This window comes from Telmatherina bonti (genome assembly GCF_933228915.1).
Source record: "Telmatherina bonti genome assembly, chromosome: 9".
NCBI lineage: Eukaryota > Metazoa > Chordata > Actinopteri > Atheriniformes > Telmatherinidae > Telmatherina > Telmatherina bonti.
In genome coordinates this window covers 6,331,222-6,348,666 of record NC_136627.1, presented here as the reverse complement: position 1 = coordinate 6,348,666, position 17,445 = coordinate 6,331,222, and the positions used below count along the sequence as shown (strand labels likewise).

At 39.9% G+C, this 17,445-nt stretch overlaps 1 protein-coding gene across 1 annotated transcript in view; it reads left to right on the top strand.

Annotated features, from left to right (window-relative positions):
• LOC306760684 (alpha-2-macroglobulin-like protein 1) overlaps positions 1–17,445 on the top strand; it is a gene marked incomplete at both ends in the record, with an annotated part of 43,057 nt that overhangs the window by 1,368 nt on the left and 24,244 nt on the right. Inside the window, 15 exons of the mRNA XM_079246649.1 lie at positions 2,584–2,636; positions 2,864–2,884; positions 3,057–3,222; positions 5,870–5,954; positions 6,065–6,191; positions 6,676–6,784; positions 6,881–6,987; positions 7,073–7,240; positions 7,336–7,569; positions 8,532–8,595; positions 8,685–8,833; positions 11,649–11,798; positions 14,611–14,682; positions 15,420–15,498; positions 15,597–15,780. Coding sequence (XP_079102775.1) covers positions 2,584–2,636; positions 2,864–2,884; positions 3,057–3,222; positions 5,870–5,954; positions 6,065–6,191; positions 6,676–6,784; positions 6,881–6,987; positions 7,073–7,240; positions 7,336–7,569; positions 8,532–8,595; positions 8,685–8,833; positions 11,649–11,798; positions 14,611–14,682; positions 15,420–15,498; positions 15,597–15,780 — 1,768 coding nt within the window. The remainder of the gene's footprint in view (positions 1–2,583; positions 2,637–2,863; positions 2,885–3,056; positions 3,223–5,869; positions 5,955–6,064; positions 6,192–6,675; positions 6,785–6,880; positions 6,988–7,072; positions 7,241–7,335; positions 7,570–8,531; positions 8,596–8,684; positions 8,834–11,648; positions 11,799–14,610; positions 14,683–15,419; positions 15,499–15,596; positions 15,781–17,445) is intronic.

The following is a 17,445-nucleotide window of genomic DNA, read 5'->3' as shown; positions in this document are numbered from 1 at the left end:
CAGAAAATTATTTAGAGAAATTACTACAAAACAAAGTCTTATACTTTAAGCTACTGAAATTGCTGCTGTTGAAAATCTTAGTTTTTAACATTTTTAACAGCACAAACAGGCCTTCTGAAATCTACTTCTACATGTCACAGTGTGTGATTCATGAAAGTAATCAGATTTTTTTTTCATTTATTTCAATAATTCAACTCTCAGTTCCTTCTTTTCCATGATTTGTTCCCTCAGTCTACAGTCCTGTTTTAGTCCTTTAACATTTTTTCAAATTGTTTTTAACACAGTTTCTGAAAGCTACTGCATCATCACATGGTTGAAAATTTGCTCAACACTAAGTGCACGAGTGGGATTTTGAAATTGGTGGGAAAAGTGATCCACAAAGTCCCCTAGAAGACAAGTGTTTTGTTGCATTTAAGTTTATTTGTAGTACCATATAACTGACTGGACAGTAAATCTGAATGAACAGACATTTATAATGCAAAATAAGATTTTTTGTTGAGTTAAGTTTTTTCTGAAAAGGATCATTTTTTGTAACAATTTCTGTGATTTTATGAGTTGAAAAAATCTGTTGGTATATTTGTTTCAGGTGAACATTGTCCAGATATGCACACAAATTTAATAACATGTATTTTAATCAGAGTAGAAAAACTGATACCTAAAGGTACCATCGGGCGAAGCAGAGTATAATCGCTGAAGTAAAACTCAAGTGAAGCAGATGTTCAGTGAGGCCTTCAAGAAGAAGGACATTCTGTTCCACCATCTGGCGGCTCGGGGGGGTGGAGCAGAGCTCCATCAGCACTGTGCACAGTAAAGATGGGGCGGGTTGTTCACTTAGACTTGAAATGTTGAGGGTTGGTGTAAAGAATACATATCAGATGTGCTCAATCCCACCAACACAGCTTCTGACGAGGAAGCAGAGTTGGCGGTCTCGGGCTCTTCTATCTCTGGGCCTGAAGTCACTGATATGGTGAAAAAGCTCTTTGTTGGTGGGGTCATGGGGCGATTGAGATCCCCCTCAGGCTTCATGCTGTGGACTGTCTTGGTTAACATGCCTCAGTAAAATAGGGTGGAAATCAGGGATGGTGTCTTTTATTGCTGACTGCAGAACTTCAGTCAATACTCTGTGTTGACTCTGATCATGTAGTTGCTGTTGGTGATTTCAACATTTATGCTGATAACCACATGGCCAAGGGCAGGAAAGAAATGTGTTGTGTTCTTTATTCAGCATCTGAAAGAAAAACAAAGAGGACACTGCCTGGATCCAGTGATCTGTAAAGGTCTGAATATTTCCAGGGTTGTTATGGGTGTGTGGTAATTACCCATAAGAAGATCCAATCAGAAGTTGTCTCATAAATGGTGCAATGGAGAAATTACCACTGAAACGTTTATACAAGCTTTCTCTCTCTTGCTTACACACTTATACAACATCACATCCAGCTAAGAGTTGAACAGGATTGCCTCCACCAAGGAGGTTATGTTTTACCCGGCGTTTTTCTGTTTGTCTGTTAGTGTTCAAGATAACTCAAAAAGTTTTAAATGGATTTTTATGAAATTTTCAAGAGCTGTTGGAAATGTAAAAAGGAAGAACTTATTTAATTTTGGTAGTAATCTGGATCACCATTTGTATCCAGGAATTTTTTAAAGGATTCTTTCACATTGTGAGGTAAGGCCATTGGCTGTTGGCCATTGGCCCTTGGCGGAGGTTTGCTTGCCCTGAGTGCCATGCTAAAACCTAACCTCTTACTAGAAAAGCACTTGGAGAACGCAAACCTCCACCAGTGGCCCTTCTTCACAATGTTAAAGAATCCTTCCAGGGTCACTGTCCCTTTGCGGAGGTTTGTGCTCTCCGAGTGCTTTTCCAGTTGTTCTTATGAGACAACTTGGTAACCATCACACCTTTTGAAAATGTTTATCAACAAATTAAATATAGTTGATTAGTCTATATATTAAATGTCTTTGGTTTATACTGTCTGCAATGAAATTTAAGTCAGAGTGAAAGAGTTTATAAGAATCAAAGTGGCTTTTTTTTTTATTTTTTTTTTTACTTTTTATTCTTTTTTACATTTGTGGGTTGGTAGTCCCCCAACATGTTGCAGAAGTGCCTTCAGGAGGATGACAAGTGATGCAGTTATAACTCTCAACCAGGGGTGTCCAGCTCTGGTCCTCGAGGGCCACAGTCCTACAGGTTTTCCATATATACCTGCTCCAACACACCTGACTCAAATGAGTCCGTCATTGTGCAGAACTTCCTTGGTTGTTAGATCCATTTACTGTAAGCCAGATGTGTTGGAACTGGGATACATGGAAAGTCCGCAGGACAGCAGCCCTCGAGGACCGACTTTGGACACGCTAAACCTCAATAGATCATAGTTCAGTATGCCTGTAAAAGTCAGCTCTGATAAAACAAGACTAGATTAGAGAGGTTGATGTATAGGTATTTTGTGCCATGTCACCAGAATGACTCCATCTGTTCTCTCAGTTGCCCAGTTCTGAGACCTCAAATTGGTGGTGTGAGCTTGTGTACCTTGTCAGGTCGTTACGCATTGAGTGAAAGTTTGATGTTATTTTGTGAATTTCTCTCAGTTCATTTCAGACTCGTCACTCTGGACAGCAAGTTAAGAGCTGCCAGTGGGCTGGTGAGTGTCCAGACATCTTCCTCTTCCTCACACATTGTATAGACTTTCAGTGTAAACCACACTGTTGCTGCTGATTGATAACTGAGCTCTATTGCTGTCACAGTGAAATAAATTAGAACTATCTACAATTTATCTGACAGAAATAAATTCTTCATTAAAATATCAGCACATTGGCCATAAAAGTTAAGTTGCCATAAATGACACAGTTCATCTCTGTTTTCCTCTAGTACGATGCCATCTATCTGCAGGTAAAATCATTTCTTCTTATCTAATCAGCATTTCTTCTCTCAAGTTTGTGAAATTACCTAAACTGAACGTATTAACAAGTTTCCTCATCAATAGCTGAAGAAATATAAAAACAAGCAGCCTGAATTCTCAACATTCCTCTTAATGATCCTTCTGGTTGATCTTCCTGGACAGGATCCTAAAGGCAACAGGGTTGGACAGTGGCTGAAAGAAACATCCAACAGTAAAATACTGCAGCTTTCTTATCCTCTGAGCTCTGAGGCTCATGAAGGATTCTACAGCATAAACGTAAAAATTGATGAAGAAGAATTATTTCACACCTTCAAGGTGGAGAAATATGGTAAGTCAGGGGTTCTTTTCTGTAGAAAAGGTGTCTGTAACATAAGAAAAAATGAAACAGTTAAGTGTCCCTCGCTCTGCAACACAATGCAGCTCCAGTTTTGATTTGTTCACACATTGAAACCTTACAACACGTCTCTTTTTATGTTCCTGTACCATAATGCAACCTTCTTATCCTGTGATTAGATGCGTTTTCATTACAATTTTTATGCCAAATAAAAGTAATATTTGTAAGCTTCGACAAACACCAATTGTGATTTGCTGGTGTTCCCATTGAACAATGTTAAGCACATAAGCCTCAGTTTCTGTAAAAATTTCATCCGGCAGATCAGATTTTGCTAAATTTGCAACTTGTGCAAGGTAGTCACGTAGCGTTATTTTAGAGTATTCTACTTATTGCAGAGAATTTATGATGGCAAGGCTTTTCTTCTCTATTTTCTTTTCTAAATCTCTGAAATTCGCTGTTGTTTGTTCCGCATGGCGCCATCTTTAGCAGAAATGAACTGGTCACGACAACGTTTCGTCTCGGGACACGTAAATGGAAAAGTAGTATTTCCATAACACTTTTGATATATATTTCTATATCAAAACATCTGAAAACCCACACCCTGAGTGTGTAAGAACATTTTAGCCATACTTGAGACTTTTTTTGAAAAATGTAGGTGTTTCAATGAGCATTTTTCTTTATTGCAATATTTGGTTTTTACACAAAACAAGGTGTAATGGAAATGCAACTATTGCCTGGAAAAATGTTGAAGGAAGGAAGAGATCACAAAAGGCATAAAGAAAGATTTTCATATTTCAAGTTACAACTTAAAACACATCATGGAATTTTGTAAAATAATTATTACAAGGAACTACTTCCTGTCTCTTTTATTTCCTTCATGTTGATATGTGCTCTCAACGGCACATGAGGTGGGTTCTGGGTTAAGGAAAGCTAATCTGGGTTTAGAAATGATCCACTTGATTTAGTCTACATGGTTATGAATATAAATGCTGGAAGTTTACATCTTTTTTATGACTTGTCATTCTTTTGATATGAATCTTCAGACAGCAGCTGCAAAGGAAAACAATCCCTTCTCCTACATTGACAACAATATGATCATATGCGGTGCAAGCATACCTGTTACATGTATTCTCTTGACAAATACGTGAATTAAACTGTAGAAACTTCAAACTCTGAAAGCTACCCTGTAAGGAGACCTCAACAGATCAGGGTCTAAAATGTGGCAGTGCTGTATCCAAATAGTCTTCTTTGGACCAAAGCCTTCCTAGCCCACCAAGTACTGAAGGCACCATCCATGATGCCCATCCAAAATCATATCATGTAAAATCCAGGTGGCAATCAACAACCTACCAGAGGGCCTGAGGTGCGTAAAGGAACAAGTTTTTTGGACAGAGACATGAAAGCTGGGGTGGATGTTCAGAGAACAGAAAGTAAAAGCCAAAGCATTGAAGGTCTCATCAGCATGAAAGGGGCCAAAATGACAACAAACAGGTTTACAAGAATTCACCTGGAGAGGCAGCTCTTTGGACAACAGCCAAATACTCTGACCAGCCTGATACTCTGGAGTCTGGGTACTGTGTCAGGTGCTGGTTCCTGGCGGTCATACTCAGAGCATCCAGAGCCTGCTTCCACACTCGCTGGCAACATTGGACATGCTCCTGGATAAATGGATCCAATTCTTGTGAAGGAAAAGGGAACGTTGGAACACCTCGGGGCTGTCTTAAGGTTCAGATTGACTGGCTTAATCTTCTAATTAGACTGGGGATGATATCCAGAGGAGAGACTGGCTGACAGACCCAGTGCGCTGCAGAATGCTTTCCAGGCCTGAGATGACAACTGGGGACCACAATCATGGACAATGTCTGCAGGCATACTGAAAAACATGCTTAAAAATAATTTATCCATATCAAAAGTCAAAGGATGTTTAGAGAATGGATGTAGTGAACACCTTTTCAGAAACAATAAGCTTTATAGAGGATTGGGGTCTTACCTTGAGATGGAGGAAAGCTGGTGGCAAAATCCACTGGTATGTGATGACGGACAATGAGGCACAAGGAGTGGATGGAGCGGACCAGCAGGAGGCTAAAGGGAAGTTTTGCCTCTGAAACAGCCTGCAACAAACACAAGCGTCTCTGCAGAGACAGATGGAAACCAGAGAGAAGCTAAGTGTGTCTGATCCTGCAGGGTCTCCATGGCCAGATGGTTCTGTCATGTCTTTGATTGAACCGAGACCCAAAATGGCCAACCCGAAAGAACACTTGGACAAGGCTTTGAGGGAAATCACCAAAGTATTTTTTGCTCGGACAATATGAGCAGAATGACACAAATCCTCAGGAAAAGACTGAAGCAAGCAGCGGTCCTGAGCAGTCAGATGAAAAGTTGGCTGCCATTTACCACTGAATGAGTGTGACATTGGTCACAAATACTGACTGGGATGATGATGATGATGACAAAATGTAGGTGTAGTAATGATACAGGTCCTCTGCTTTGTCTATGCTGGAAGGTAGAGAAAAAAATATACCACAAAAGGAACCAATAATTACATGAGCAAAAGTAAAGATCAACAAAGCCAGACAGACCATTATTCATGTCAGTTCTATTTGTGATTCATTATAAAGGATAACGTATGTTTTGTGTCCAGTTTTACCCAAATTTGATGTAACAATCAAAGTGGCAGACGAAATCAGTATTGGGCAGCAGGACTTTGAGGTTGAAGCATGTGTAAAGTAAGAAAAACAAATTATTATGCAGATTTTAATAATCAAAATCTGAAACTGGTCCACTTTGGTGACTGATCCAACTTTTTTTTCCTCATTATTGTTTTTATTTTCCATAGGTACACATATGGACAGCCTGTACGAGCAAGTGTCGCAGTGAAAGTGTGCGGACCTCCTCAGACCTATTATTATGGTTCCTATCAAGGGCTGCCTGAAAGTAGTTTTTGTGACACAAAGACAAAGGAGGTGAACCCGCTGTTTCATTTTCGTCTCTCTGCTGAAACACATTTATTAAAATGAAGAAACTGACATTTTTTTGTTGCTGGGAGCATTTTGATGATCTAGTTCTACCTAGTCAAGTTATAATTCAGAATAATGTAATTATAATCTAATTAAACCAAATCAAATTTACACAAATAATCTGAAGTCTGTCACATAAATATAATTTAACCAGCCTGATGTAGTTTCTTTTAGCAATAACATGTCTGATGCTCTGCAACTGAATTATTTTGATCAATAAGCAGATCATTAATAGAACTGAGATCCGACAAGATTTTTGGTAATGGTCTCAAAGCTGAGTTGAAAGAACTCCTTTCAAGGATTGTAGAAGTAAAGAAGGCATTGCTTAGTTGGTTTGATGACCAGGATGTTTCAAGATAACAAAAACATTCATTAAGCTGTCAAAATACTCATATGTATACATGATTTATTTTATTCATCTGCTTTCTAGACAGAGAAGACAGGCTGTGCTGTATTTACCTTCAAGATGTCAGGCCCCTTCAGGATTCGTCAAACTCAGTTCTTACACATCACAGCCAAAGCTGAAGAGGAGGGGACGGGTGAGTTTCATGATTTCTTCTGAAAGGATCAAACAACCTGCAGTTAAACAGTAGGACAGGCACTTAATGGTTGTAAATGTAAAACTTTTCATTCAGGAATTTCACAAGAACAAACCAAGTTTAAAAGTCTGTCGCCTACTGGAAAGCTGTCCTTTGTTGACATGCCCAAGTTTTACGAACAAGGATCAAACGTGGAGGGAAAAGTAAGGGCAGCGCGTTGCCTCCAGGCCTCGTTGACGACATCTTCAGATTCCTGCAGCCTCAGTGATACATCTGTACTTTCAACAGGTTAAAGCAGTTTACTACAACAATACGCCCATCCCTAACTTGCTGCTGTACCTGTATGTGGGGGAAATGTGGTCAGCGCACCGACTGCAGGCTCTCACTACAGACAACAATGGTATCGCCACATTTTCACTGAGCACAAGTCATTTTAGAGGAGATATCAAACTCCATGTAAGTCACAAGCTGTTTTTAAACTTCCGCATGTACAAGAAAAATATAAATTTCACATTTTCATGGTCTATTTGACATTTTCCCTTGTTTTCTAGGTAAGCAACCTGGGATCACTGGGGTGGTGGACAGGGGTGGACACACCAGATTTTTATGAAACAGTCTCTCACACACTCTCGGCATTCCAACGTCCTTCTGCTGATTCTAAAACAGCCAGTTCCTTGAAGGTGAAACAGAAGGATAAACCCCTTCCCTGTGGCAAAGAAGAGGACATCTCTGTCCAATACACTTTAGTGAGAGAAGCCCTGGGCTCTGTGGGTTTGATGTATCTGGTAGGTGATTTTGACTTTTTTTGTCTTCTGGAAATCTTTATAAATTTCCTTTATAACATTTATTGGTATCTGACTAGAACAAAGTCATGTGTAGTGAGCGTGAAAGTACTTTGTAAAATTCAATAGTAGAATCTACAACATCTGGCCAAAAAAGCGCCACCATAGAACAAAGTCCCACTCTGACGTCTGGTTGGACGTCCTTCCCCTTTGATTCCAGCATGATTGTGTCATGTTCTCCAGAACCTTCTGCAACATTAGCAGAAATGTTGATTTATTTCTTTTCCATGATCTCATATTGATGATGGAGAATCGGGCCTCTAGCACATCCCAAAGATCCTCAATGTGAATCTCAATGTGGCCAATCCATGTGTGTCCTGTTCCCTGAACCACTATTTTACACTCTGACCTCATGAATCTTGGAGAAAGATGGAATAACCTGCTCATTCAGGTAGTCAGCTGACCTCATTCTAGGAGCCTAGAACTGAACCTGGACATGACCAACTGCAGCAACCCCAGATCGTAGACTGCCCCCAGAGGCTTGTACAGCAGACACAATGCATGATGTCTGCATCACTTCATCGGCCTCTCTTCTTACCCTGATGCTCCATCACTCTGGAACAGGGTCCATCTGGACTCATCAGACCACATGACCTTCTTCCAGGTCCAGAATCCAGTCTTTCTGCTTTTCCTCCGGTTCTCCTCTCTGATCAGTGGTTTTCTTCTGGCTCCACAGCTGTTCAGTCACATTGTTTGTGTGGAAATGTTCTTAGTTTCAATATTAAATATGGCCCTGAGTTCTACTGTGAATTTTCTTCCATCTGATTTTACCATCACCTCATCTTAATATGGTTTTTTTTTCTTTTGTCGTGAGTTTATTTTATTTTCTTTTACCTCTGCAGCACCTTCAGCTTTTCCATGTTGTTTAAATCAAATGCTTTCAATCTTTCTCTTCAACTACTCAGGTCTTATCCAGAGGACACATCGTTGCACATGGTCTTAAACAAGTTGAAGTGAAGGATGAAGCAGGTGTGTAAACACTTGTAATTCCACCTTTAAAGTACACATTACAAGTCACTGACCACATTGATTTCCTCTTCTCTTGGTTTCTGTTTTAGTGACTGAGGGTGAGGTGTCGTTCAAGTTGAAAGTGTCTCCAGAAATGGCACAGAGGGTCCAGGTTGTGGCTTATGCTGTCCTTCCCAAAGAGCATGACGTCATTGCTGACAGTGCTGACTTCTCGACTGAGGGATGCTTCAGTAATAACGTCAGTGGAAGAAGAAGGAAAACATATGTCTGATTTCTTTGACTTGGTCTAAAACTCCAGCACTTACAAACATTTGGCTTTTCAGTGCAACAGTACATGCATTTAGTGCTGCAACACTGCTGTAGTACTTGTGGTATTTATTAGTTATGTCTCCAACTGGGCTGCAAGAGTGGAAACAAATCAGTTTTCCTTTACAAAAACACATATTTATTATAACAGCATGGGCAACTCTGAACTCTCCTCTGCAGTACTTTCTTCTTTATATTATTAGAGTGTCAAAATGTTTGTGCATGAAAAGGTGAGGAGTAATAATTGCTTGTTGAACTAACAATACAAAGGACATCTAGCAAACACATGACAGGACACAGTGAAGCTGTTATTGTTGGGATGGAGAGATGGTACACGGAACGCTGGTAGAGGCTGGGATGCAGGGCAGGTCTACTAACTAGGAAGATGTCTCACTTGATGTAAAAGCTATTCGTCCTCTGGTGATGAAGCAAAGCGCTGGAGTTTGAAGCTGCTCTCTAAAGCTTGTTACATCCTCCTCATGAAGCTTCTTGAGGCTGCATTAACAAAAAAAAAATGTTTTTTTTTTTTTGTCAGGCTCATACATACTCCCCGAGAAGCACGTCTGCAGCGTGGAGGGATCACTGTGGGGGGCGATGTCTGCTTATATGTAATGAACCCAGTTGTTACATCCACCAAGAAGGTTATGTTTTTCCGGTCGTATTTGTGCTCAAGATAACTTAAAAGGTTACGGACGGATTTTTATAAACATTTCAAAAGTTGTTGGAAATGTGAAAATGAAGAACTGATTAAATTCTGGTGGTGATCCGGATCACCGTTTGGATCCAGGAATGTTTTAAAAGGATTCTTTAACATTGTGCTTGGCGGAGGTTTCTGCTCTCCGAGTGCTTTACTAGTTTCATATTTAATGAGCAACTTTGTCCACGACAGGGCAGGTCGTGCACGTGGCAGGGCGGGTTGTGCACGTGGCTGGGTCCGAGTGTTTTAATGATACGTAAAAATGTTCCTACTTTCTCACCACCTCGATCAGCTGTTTTATCAAAATAATCTGTTTTACCTGCAACAACAAAAACGCGGAAGCTTTTTCTGTGTTAACCACGCACACCTCACATGTCCGTCCAATCACACGATACTTCCCGGAGCCCCGCAAGAAAAAAAGTTCTGCCAGCCCAATGTGTCAAGAACTGTCTTCAAAAGCATCCGCAAGAACAAAATGACGTAATTTTCTTCTCGGGGCCTCTACAACAAGATAAAAGTTCTTGCTTCTCGTGGAGGATGTAACAAGCTTAAGAGTTAGCACCTGCAGTTTCTCAAACTCCTCCTAGTGATGACACAGCGCTTTCAGCAACCAATCATCTTCCTTTAAGACTGCAATCAATGTCTACATTTACAAAGAATCTGTGTACTTTTGCATGTTTGGTCACCAAATATCCAGTCTTTCCACTGCACACAAAGTGTGTTGTCTTTAGGGAAAGAGTGGAAATGCATTTTATTGTTATACCGATTGGTGGAGACCAAACGTCGCTGGTTATGCTTCCCACACTTTGATGCTACAGCTGGGTTCACCGAATGTTCTCACCATTCTTAAAGGTTCATGTTTCAACGTGAAAATTATGTTTGTATGTGGATAAAATGTGCAAACACCTGAAAAAAATCTGTAAATAAAAGTTATTGTTAGTAAAAGAATCGTTCTACCCAGTTTTAGACCAGGCGGTCAAATGGCTCGCCAACGCCTCACATGACTGACACTGCAATTTCAGGTCCCTCCCCTTTTAAATGGGCAGCTTCATCGTAATGTGAATTAGACAAGTGTAGATTCATTAATGAGAAGTAAATATGCAATGTTAAATAGTTTTATTTCACTTGTATCATGGTCAGTGATAATTCTAATACCAACTGGCTGCATTATTTATGTATATACGTACATGTAGTTCTGCAAGTTAAATCACTTTAATATCACTCCGTTACAGGCTTCACCATAGCAATGCATTATTCAACTGATTATTATTCAAATCAGCTTTTTTTTTAAAGGTAAAGGAGTGAAACGCGCTGTAGCTTGACAACAGTTGTTTATCATAAAAACTACATCAGGACCAACATGAAATAGTTCTTATACTTCAGCAAATTTAGCAAGTTTTGTCCCACATTTGTTATAGTGGTTTTTTATTTAAATTTTTTCATTTATTTTTTTAAATTATTTTTTAAATTATTGTTATAAAGTGTTTACTGTGTGAGACCATGTAATATGACCAGATTTAACAACTCGGATCTGTGCATTAAACCGTTGTCATGCACAACGTGGAGTCTAGAACACGACAACACACTACAAAGTAGTGTTCTAGCATTGGGCATTATAACCATGTAATGTCTAAACGACCATAACTCCACTGCACGTTGTGGTGTTCTAGACTCCGTGTCGTGCATTATAACTATGTAATGCACGGCTCCTCCTCGTTGTTAATCCTTACATGTAGCAGCAAACGCAACAAGATCTTGTGAACCACCAAGTTACCTACACAGATCACCTGATCATGGTTTTTCTAGCAAGACGTAATGCCAGTATTGGAACAATGTTGGGTCAAACATCAAAACAAGTGTCTTCAGTAAGATAGAGCTAATGTGAAGACGACACAAACCCTGAAGCCCTACGGCACCATGCAATGTCCAGATTTTCTATGAGATCGTGATGAAAACTAAACCTTTGCTGCATCTGCTCATTTGTTTGCACTCAGCTGTGATTAATGCAGATAAATCCTCATTTGTGTCCCTTTGTCTGCGTGTGTTTCAGGTCTCGTTGGACTTTTCGGTGTCCCCAGCTGTCCCAGGAGAGGCGATCCAGATGCAGCTGATGGCTCAGTCAGACTCTCTGTGTGGTGTGAACATCATTGATCAGAGTGTCGTCATCAAGGAGCCTGGAAAGGCTCTGAGTGCAGAGAAGGTATCCACAGTAAAAAGGTTTACAATGTTTACTTTCTGAATAGAACAGAATAGGGAAACTTTATTCTCTTTCTCCAGTGGTGACAGGCGGGGCTCTGACATAGTCAGACTTCCACACACTCCTAACGTGATTTAAACGTAAGAGCAGCAGACAAAGAGGAGAATTAAAACTGCAAAGTCTGTTGCAGTATGGTCAAAATGGTTCTTGCAGAATGATTTTATGTAGATGTTTTTCGGGGCCAGTGGGATCTTCTGATCGATGGAAGCCACTGGAAGTAGTGGTGGAGAGGACAAGGAGTGTCCTCTGTGACCAGGATGGTATTTAAGAGCTGGAGGTGTCACTGTGCCTTTAAGAAGAGGGAGACGTCTGTGTGTCCATCTAAGGACTCAACCTGCTCCTCCATCTGTCCCTGGATGCTGAGCAGCTGGAAGAAAGCCAGTAGCTGTGTTTCTGTTACCGGTTTCTGCTAAATAAAAGCAATATTTCTTTAATAATAAATTAATAATTTAAATAAACTACAATTGTTTCCATTGACTGATGTTTAGCGCTTTAAGCTGCAGTTCTCGTCAAATCGAGTATTACATTTTTTGCCAGGTTGTCATGTAGCAAGGTGGCGTTGTTTCAGGGTTTCCACTTTCTGTGGAGGATTTTCCACAGCTTTATGAAGCCCTTCCCTCTCATGTTTTCCTATTTCCTTGTAAAATGTTTCATTTCACTGTTGTTATTCTGTTCTCTTTAACTATTTATAAATAGATTTCCATCTCCTGCTCTGTCCTTCCTTACCTTGCCATCTTTTATCTGAAATAAACTGGTCATGTGACCCCCCTATGTCACATCTGGGCATTCAAATAAAGTGTTCCCGTTACACCTTTGTGATATGCTTTCATATGAACATATCTGAAATACCACTTCATCAGGGCAAACAAACTTTGTAGCAACATTTAAGGTTTTCCATTATCAGTTTTTATTGCCATATTTAGTTTTTGTGCAGGTCTAGTTGTAACGAAAACACAGCTAATGATGATGATGATGCTCCTATAGGTTGCCACCCGTCCCGTAAAATACAGGATCGTCCTTGAATTGACAAAGAAATGTTTGCAACATTTGATTGAACCAGTATGGGACGCACTTTGTTCCGTATTTTCATAACTTTCCAACAGTCTACACACGTCGGTCACACTCAATCTAACAATAATTAACAAAATAAAACACAGAAAATACAGCAGCCAACAAAAAATGTCTTTTGAATCTGTGCAGGTCCCAGTCTCCTTCCCTCTGCTCTTGCATGTTGGGCAGTCCTCAAAATCAAAAGCGCTGCTAAACAGACATGATAGGGGAGAAACACGACATCAGTAAAGATGTTTACAAGGCAAATTTTGCAATTTTGCTGCAATGTGTCAGCGACTGTTCAGTCACGAACGGTGGACTGTCCGACATCTAACAGCATGCATCAGGAGAGCAGGATTATTTATTTATATGCTGTATTAGCCTAAATAAATTCCATATATGGCCATAATTAAACATATCTTTATTAGATAAAAAGTTAATAAATGCACGCAGAAATAAATATATAGGGAAATGTTTATTTTTAAAACATATTCACTTCCTACATTAAAATGTTTATGCTTTGTTTTTATTTCCATTTTTTCAAAGGAATCTGTGTGAAGTGATTTTTCAATAAATTATTTTATTAGTATTGTTAAACTGTTATGATGACATGATTTCCCATCATGAAACAAGCAGGAAAAAATTCAGTCCAATATAAATATTAAACAACGAAGAGCCACATTTCGCACGCAGCATCCTGGATGCTGCATGACCCACCATGGTCGCACCATGGTAAATATTTTATAACAAATGTTTTTTGCTGTTTTCACAAAACTTGCAAAATATACATCACTATAGGAAGTGTTTTATGTTCGCCTCAATGTCAATTTTATGCCAAACAGCTGTTGTCAAGTGTTTTTGTTTGTTCACCTGTCAAAAGTCAGCTGCCCTGAACCAGCTGATTAACGCGTTGCTATGGTGACGCCCATTACAAATGATGTAATAGTAATTTACTTTAGGAATTATTAGAGACCATGGTATAAATGTCATTCCACTCCTCCCCTTATACTGCATGCAGGTGAAGTGACACAGGTGTTTTTTTTGGTAAAGTTTAGTGTTGCACACTTAACACACAGAAATCTTCTTTAAGGTTAATTTATTTTACAATAGCTAAGTATTTTACATATGGCACTTTATTATATAAAGTATTTTTCTTGTGTTAGCAGAGATCCATGTAATCACAGCTTTATGTCGCCTAATTAGCAAAACTTTATATCAAACAATGTTACACAACAAAGAATGTTTTCATTTCTAATGAAGACTTTCAATCTTTCAGTTTGATTCATTGATTACTTAACAACTTCTTTAGGTTATTTAAGATACTAGCACTAAACATACCATGCTGTGGGCGCCCCATCTACCTGCATTGAGACTGTGGTGGGCGTCCCTTATTTTCATTTCTGAAAGGTGGCAACCCTACGGGCTCTATTTGTATGTGCAGAGGATGGGAGATTAAACACAACCTTGGAGGAGCTGCATGTTTATAACCATTTAAAAGGACTTTATAAAAAATAAAATAAAAAAAAAAAAACAACAAAAACAAAACTGAATGCCTGAGGGATCCATCAGGGTGCAGATGTGAACTCCATAAATAAAATCCCACTTTGGGGTGTTTGCAGAATCCAGACTTTTAATGATGTGTCTAAAAACAAGGCTTCCTCTCAATCATCTCTAACGTTTTATGACTTTGTGTTTCTTTTTTCAGATATTCACTTTGCTGCCTCTGAACCCAATACACTATTTCACTGATGATCATGACCCAACAGAGTGTTTGCGTGTGAGACCAAGGAGATCCATTTTGCCATTTTCTATTTATCCTGGTGGAGAGACGAGTGAGCTTCGTGCAGTTTTCCAGGTATTTCTAGCTGTGAATTCATGAAAAAGTTTGTTTTTGTACCTGCTTTCTGATGTTTATCATGTGTTTCTTTTGTCTAGAAAATAGGACTGAAGGTGGTAACAAACTTGATTTTAGGAATTCCCACATGTGTCATATTCAGAGGAAGCATATACAATTATGGAGGCAATGCGTATGGTGAGGTTTTTTTCCGTTTTGTTCACATCATTTCATCCAGCCTGTGATAAACAACAGAATAATAAATCCATAGTGTGATTTTTAAACATACAGATAGTTTCCTGCCTAAAGAAATCTCCCAGGAAAACTCATGTTTGTGTTTGTAGAGAACTCTCAGCATCCAATAAGTATTTAAAAGAACTTCTGTCACTTTTTCTCTGATAAGCCCCACAGTCACCCAGCCTGCACAAAATACTTGATTTCTCCTCCTTGGCCACATTTAAATGCTTTTAAGACTTGATCTGTATCTTTAAGTCCAGAGGTAAATGTTGAAAACACAAGAGAAATTTTATTGGAAAGGTTGAGACGTTACATGGAAATTAAAGCTTTTCTTGTCTCTGCCTCCACTTTACCAGCTTGTACCCTCAGGATTCTCTCACATGCACCAGTTTGTATCATTTTTGTTCTTTGCATCTCATTTATTTTTGCTGCTTCTTTTACAGGTAGTCATTTTGGTTATGTTCCCCCTTTATATCCAGGAGGATTTGGTGTGGGACCTGTGGGAACTGTGGGAACTGCTAGGTTTACAGGTGGGGATGCAGGATTTGGTGGTTCAGGACTCGGTGCTGTACCAGGTAGTGGTGCAGGATTTGGTCATGCAGGATTCGGTGCTGTACCAGGTAGTGGTGCAGGATTTGGTCATGCAGGATTCGGTGCTGTACCAGGTAGTGGTGCAGGATCTGGACTTGTCGGGGTTCCTCCTGGGAATTCAGTTGGGTCATATGGACAAGTTCTTGGTGAACCAATAGAGACAGTCCGTACATTCTTCCCTGAGACTTGGATATGGGACCTGGTGGAAGTTGGGTAAGTCCTGATTAACTACCTTCAGAGTATTGTTGAACCTGGATGCCATAAAAAATGTGTTTATCAGGTAAATATAGTAAAATGTAGAAACATTTTCAGTTGGTTTAATTTGTTTTGGTTTTTGTTTGTTTCTTGCTCAAATGATGTTTTAACAACAAATGAACCAAACTTAAGGTCAGACTAAAGCAGCCAATTTAAAACAACAAAACAATTATTGAATCATCCATCCATCCATCCATTTTCAGTCGCTTAACCGCGGTTGGGGCAGGGGGACAGAAGCCCAAGCAGGGAAGCCCAGACTTCCCTCTCCCCAGGCACATTTGCCAACTCTGCAGGGGGATCATAATCTCTCTAGCTTGTCCTCAGTCTTCCCCGGGGTCTCCTCCCAGCAGCAAGTGCTTAGAACACCTCACCAAGGAGGCATCCAAGAGACATCTTGACCAGATGCCGGAGCCACCTCAACTGGCTCCTCTCATGCAGAGAAGCAGCAGCTCTACTCTGAGCCCCTCCCAGATGACCAAGCTTCTCACCCTATTTCTAAGGAAGAGCCCAGCCACCCTGCAGAGGAAACTAATTTCCTCCGAAGAAATGAAGAAATGAGATATTGTTCTGTATACAAGATATTGTTCCTCCATTCACTCAACTCAACTCAACTTTATTCATATAGCACTTTCACACAGCACCAGCTGCAACAAAGTGCTGAACAGTAAAGACATGCAGCGTGCTTATAACAATAGACGTTAAGGGAATAAAAGATGAAACAATAAAAGCAGTCAAAAGTAAAATAAATTAAAACATTAAAACAAAAACAATAAAGCAGTACATAAGAGAGAATAGACAAACAGAGTTTCAAACTGGATAAAATGCCAAATCATAAAAATAGGTCTTTAGGTGTGTTTTAAAAGTTGGCAGCGATGTGGCTTCTCTAATTTGTAGCGGCAGAGAATTCCACAGTTTTGGAGAAGCAACTGCAAATGCTCTGCTCCCTCTGAGCTTCCGCCTAGATCTCGGTACCTCCAGGAGGAGCTGATCAGCTGATCTGAAGCACCTGGCTGGCAAGTATGGGGAGAGCAGCTCAGAGAGGTACGGAGGGGCCAGACCATGTAGGGACTAAAAAAATAAAAGAACTTTAAAATGAACTCTAAAATGTACGGGGAGCCGGTGAAGTGATGCTAAAATAGGTGTAATGTGTTCCCGCTTACGTGCTTCAACCAAGAGACGAGCATCAGCATTTTGGACCAGTTGGAGACGAGAGAGAGACGACTGGCCAACCCCCAGATAAAGTGCATTACAGTAATCCAGCTGTGAAGTAATGAAGGCATTAATTACTGTCTCAAAATGTGGAGCGGTTATAAATGACTTTATGTTCGCGAGTTGACAAACATTAAAAAAGCTTGACTTTACCACTGATTTAATTTGCCTATCCAGTTTGAAATCACTGTCCAATTTAAAACCCAGGTTAGTGATGGCAGGTTTTAAAAAGCTGGACAAGGGACCCAGATCAACTTTGGAGGGGCCACTAGAGCCATTTGGCTCAAACACTACAACTTCTGTCTTATTCTCATTAAAACTTAAGAAGCTCAATGCCTTCCAGTCCTTGATGTCATGGCGGCATGAAAGCAGCCTCCCTATTCCGGCAGAGAACCATGGTCTCAGATTTGGATA